This window comes from Oculina patagonica, chromosome 10 (assembly GCF_052425735.1).
Source record: "Oculina patagonica isolate OP01 chromosome 10, crgOcupat, whole genome shotgun sequence".
Taxonomy (NCBI): Eukaryota; Metazoa; Cnidaria; class Anthozoa; order Scleractinia; family Oculinidae; genus Oculina; species Oculina patagonica.
The window spans coordinates 9,383,957-9,388,554 of NC_135767.1; the positions used below are offsets into that span (position 1 = coordinate 9,383,957).

The following is a 4,598-nucleotide window of genomic DNA, read 5'->3' on the forward strand; positions in this document are numbered from 1 at the left end:
AAGGTTGAGACCTTTAGGCACTGGCACTGTGCACAAATTCTTGCATGGGTATTTGAAAATAGTATCTGCATGTTCACATAAGTGCCCTAAACTCAAAATGTATTCACACTTGGTGCCTAGGCACGGTGTCCAAGTACGATTTTCACTGGGCACTTATGTGAACATACTATTTTTTCAAGAACCCACGCCATAATTCGAGCACGGGACTTTGTTACATACATACATTCTCATGCACTAAATGGTACTTGGGTTCTTTGGTTTTCTGTATGTGAACATGACGCAATTTTTTGCCGGTGCTCCCCGGGCCGGTGCTCAGGTACCAGTGCTTGGGCACTAAGTGTGAACACGGCCTTAGGCCCTCAGCTCCTCCTAGAGCTTAAAGCCATCAGAAGAGTCCGACAACATTATCTGTCCTGTGCCACTTTCTCCATCTGCCCCTAGTGTAATCCCGTCAGTCAAGCATCTTCCTCTCCCTGTTTCCTACATGATCTGATGTTTTCCGATGGATAGCGTTATCCATCCTTTGAACAACCGGGCCCTGGTCTGTTACTCAAGTGATTCTGTAGCTTTTACTTTTTATGGGATGGGGTTGCTAACCCCATGCTCAGCCCCCGGGGGGGGGGGGGGGGGGGGCACTCCCCTATATGGCCTATACGGGGACATGCCGCTGGATAGGGTATGGTTTTTGACTCCTCCGGTCCTGAACAGGGTATATAATTTCAAGCTCCTCTGTCCTAAACAGGGCCTGAAGCTGTCCTAGACAGGGTATGGCTGCAAGACTGTCGTCCATGTATTTACATTGTTTTCGCTTTCGCTTCAATAAAAAGCATTATTTTATTCGGCCGGATAGGCGTTTTTGCATTTCAATGCTTCAAACATCGCGAGTGGGACGCAATCACCATAAAGCGTAAATGATTGTTGATGTTGTCCTTTGTCCTAAATAGGGTCTTAGAATAGGGGGTGTTGTCCTACACAGGGTAGGCATTTTAAGTTTTTATTGTCCTAAACAGGGTCAGGGTTTCAAACCTCCAGCGGCACCCCTTAGCCTATACCTAAACTTAGGTCAAGTACCCCCCCGGGGCTCAGCCCTCCTCCTGGCTTGGGACTGCCCTAAGCGGAGTTACTCCCAGTTGATGTCGTTATATTCTGCGCACGAGCCGAGTTCCGGGCTCTATAAAACAAACGTCCACCCCCTCAGAAGACGAAAAACTATAGCTGACTTATAGCATGCGCGATAGCAGACAGTCTGAACGGGATTTTATGACACGTCCGGCGATACGTGGTTTGCACACGTCCGGCTACAACGCAGGCTACTTACTGACGTGACTGACTGGTATAGAAGTCGTCACGTAACATTGCGTGACGACAACATGCCCTAGATACGGACACCGCGGGCTCAATGTTTTGTTTTGGTTGCATAATTTGGTATTCCTCGTGGACTGTACATCAAAAGTGAACCAAAATATTTCTAATCCCTTGTATTTTTCTATAAGACGGAAGGAAAGGTTAAAACTCCAAGTGTCAGATATGGGTTGCACTGTGAGTGGCGTATCAAGGAAACCTTACGAACAACAGTTTGTCTGGAATCAGGAGAAGTCGAAAACTATCAACAATAGCGAACACTTCTCTTTGTGTGGCGAAGGACACAAGAAAAGTGCGTTTAAAACTGGAAAAAGAAGCACTGATTTGCGTAAAATTATAATACTGAGAACTGCAGATTCGGGAAAAAATTTTCTCGCAAAGAAGATCAAGGACTCGCCAAAAATAAAAGCATCGTCCAATTCAAGTCAGATCAACACACGTGTAGCTTTGTCCAGTGAACAGAACAAAGAGCTTTGTGGAGTGGATCGAACGATGAAAGGTACTGCAATGTTTGGTTTACTCAGCTATCTCAGCAGGTTAAGAATTGTAGTGAACATGATTACATTTTGTAATAACTACGAACAGTCTTGCTTTTATCCATGGGAAATAGAGGTTCCGGTAGTGGGGATGTGGGGGTATCAGAAATGGGTTGGGTAAGGGAAAATTCTACTGGTATAGTACTGTCGGTTGTTGCCAAACTTTATCCCAGGGTGATTTTAGGTAACATAATTATAATCAATTATAGACTACTTTTCCATTACCTGTTTTTATAGTCATGTCTATTTTTATGATGGCCTGGCTTGTGATTATAGTTTCAAAGAAACATGTTGGATATCCCCTCCTCTCCCTTCCATGACACATACACCGCTCCTCTGAATTTTTTTTTTAAAATTGGATTCAATTATTTTGTTACGTTCTGGATGTGATCACAGGATGACACTCAACAGATCGAAGTAGCTTGAAGTTGAAGACACAGTTCAATTGATACAACTTGCAGGTTTTTTTTTTTCAATTGCCCTGAATCCTGGGGAGGGGGTGGAAAGTAATCTCATAATAATAGGGTATGCGTTTTTTCCAGTTTACTCTTAAATGGGTTGTCATTCTGTTAGGTTTGGGCCTTAAAAGGGGTACCAATTTTCGATTTTCAATCCTTACATCAGATCAGGGTTTAAGACCTTTTCAGGACACACCTATCCTAATTTTACAATAGGTCCCCTCTCCCTCGCACCCACTCCCCCCCCATTCTTAAAGAAACACATTCCAAATATCCATTTATATTATTTTTCAGCAACTAAGAGATGCAGCTGTAGAATTCCACAGAACAAAAAATGTACTGAAAAACAAGAAGGAAGGAAAGATGCCAAGCATATCAGTGAAGCTAAACTGGGCTGTAACTTCCAACAGGACATTGCAGACAGCAGGAAGGCCTGCTTCAAATTCTACATCTCTGATTGCAACAATAATCCCTCAAGTAAACGTTTAACTACACCATCTGTCTCAGAATTTTATAGCTGTATGCAAAATGGTTTACATGTTGACGTGGTGGAAAGTGGTCGATTTGCTGTATCACTACATGAGAGTTTCTTTAACAGTAAGTTATGAACAGGCACCTTATGGAGTCTAAGGGGTGGTGGAACTAACTGCTTCCCCTCGTTTTTGTTTTTTTTTTTTTTTTTCCGGGCATATGGTCCTTCAATAACCAATGCATCTTGAAGAATTTAAGTCAAATTTCAAACAGTTTCAGTGCAGGGCCGTACTAGCAGAGGGGGCTGTTTTTTTTTTTTTTATGGGGCCCCATTTTTGTTTCCTAGTCTAGGTTTTTTTTGCAAGGCTAAGAAAGTCTCTGGCTTACAGTAATTGGATCTTGCAAATACCATTCTTCGCCCTTAGAGAATGTGTGACCAGTGCAGACTGATACAATGAAGATAATTATAGTGTGACCAGTTAGGCAAACAAGACATACTCACTGTACATTAATTTTATAATTTTGCATCATGAAGGTGATTAACAGCATCCAATTTTTATGATTTAGTATCACAAAATGAACTGTTGGTAGTTCAAGGAAAAAGCAGAAATGAAAATTCAAAAGGAAAATTTTTCCTTGTGAATTTTCATCACATTTTACCGTGGTCTACACACTTATAGACCACACTGATTGAATCTGTTCATTAAATGTTCAAAACTCGAGTGAATAACAACACAAAAAATTTACCAGAGAATTTGAGCAGAAACCAATGCCAAATCAGTCCATGACAGCTTGTAAGATATTTTTTCTACTTGAAGCTGACAAGTTTGCTCCAAAATTCCCCCCTAAGTCTCATATAATATTCATATCTTTTTGCCCCTTTTTGGCTTCCATTGTTTGGAAACTTTGCTATAATTTCTTTTTTTTCAAAGTTCCCTTATTTTTATGGTCTATACTCTCATTGACGATATCTCTAAACCAACCACTGGGCATGTAGGAATTTTCAGTTATTGTAAAAAATATCCAATGCATTTTCTTTTGTCTTTGTAGCATTTGAAGATGAATGTGATGATGACGACTTTATGCTGTCTAAGTAAGACTGGCTTGACAACATATACAGCCACTACAAAATATGGAGGACCATTACTTGTGTGCAAGGAGAAAGTCGGTGTTATTTATGACAGACAACAGGGATGAACCAGCCAACAGAACACTTGTCCCCTCACAGGGTCACTTATCCACTTTGTCAGAAATTCTTGTCATCATGATATATGATAGTCCTCACTCAGAAAAAAATCTGGGGCAACCCTTCAACTAGTAGTGGGGACAGAACAAAATAATGATGAGAAGTAACATTCTCCCTGGTCCCACCAGGGATTGTGAGATGATATATTCATGTTTCACCCTAGATTTTGCCATGTTTCCGAAGTGTAAATTTAACCTTACAAGCTATCCTAAAAGGAAGAAGTCTGTAAGCAAAAGGACTTTACCATTTAAAAAAAATGTTTAATGAATATTAATAAACAAAAGAAAGTTACAAGACTGGTGCTTTTTAGTCTCTCCTACAGGTTGTTGATCCTTCAAGAGGAAAGAAAACCCTGAGAGTAAGCAAAGGAAAAATAATTCAATGCACCTTAATTCCGTGTTACAAGTAATATGAAACCTTGAGCCAGAGAATAGGGGGGGGAATCACAGAGCAAGATATTGCAGGAATAGGAAATTGAAAAGACAAAACCTTTACAAATAAACATAAAAACCAAACAAGACACAA

General features: G+C 40.7%; 2 protein-coding genes across 2 annotated transcripts in view; one reads left to right on the forward strand and one right to left on the reverse strand.

The window, feature by feature from the left end:
* The window catches only part of LOC144667112 (smad nuclear-interacting protein 1-like), an 87,641-nt gene that overhangs the window by 28,273 nt on the left and 54,770 nt on the right, over positions 1–4,598 (reverse strand). The window lies entirely within an intron of this gene.
* LOC144628119 (uncharacterized) lies at positions 1,083–4,335 on the forward strand. The gene is made up of 3 exons (XM_078486177.1): positions 1,083–1,861; positions 2,651–2,953; positions 3,878–4,335. Exons 1-3 carry the CDS (start codon positions 1,528–1,530, stop codon positions 3,922–3,924), a joined length of 684 nt encoding a protein of 227 aa, XP_078342303.1. The 5' UTR covers positions 1,083–1,527; the 3' UTR covers positions 3,925–4,335.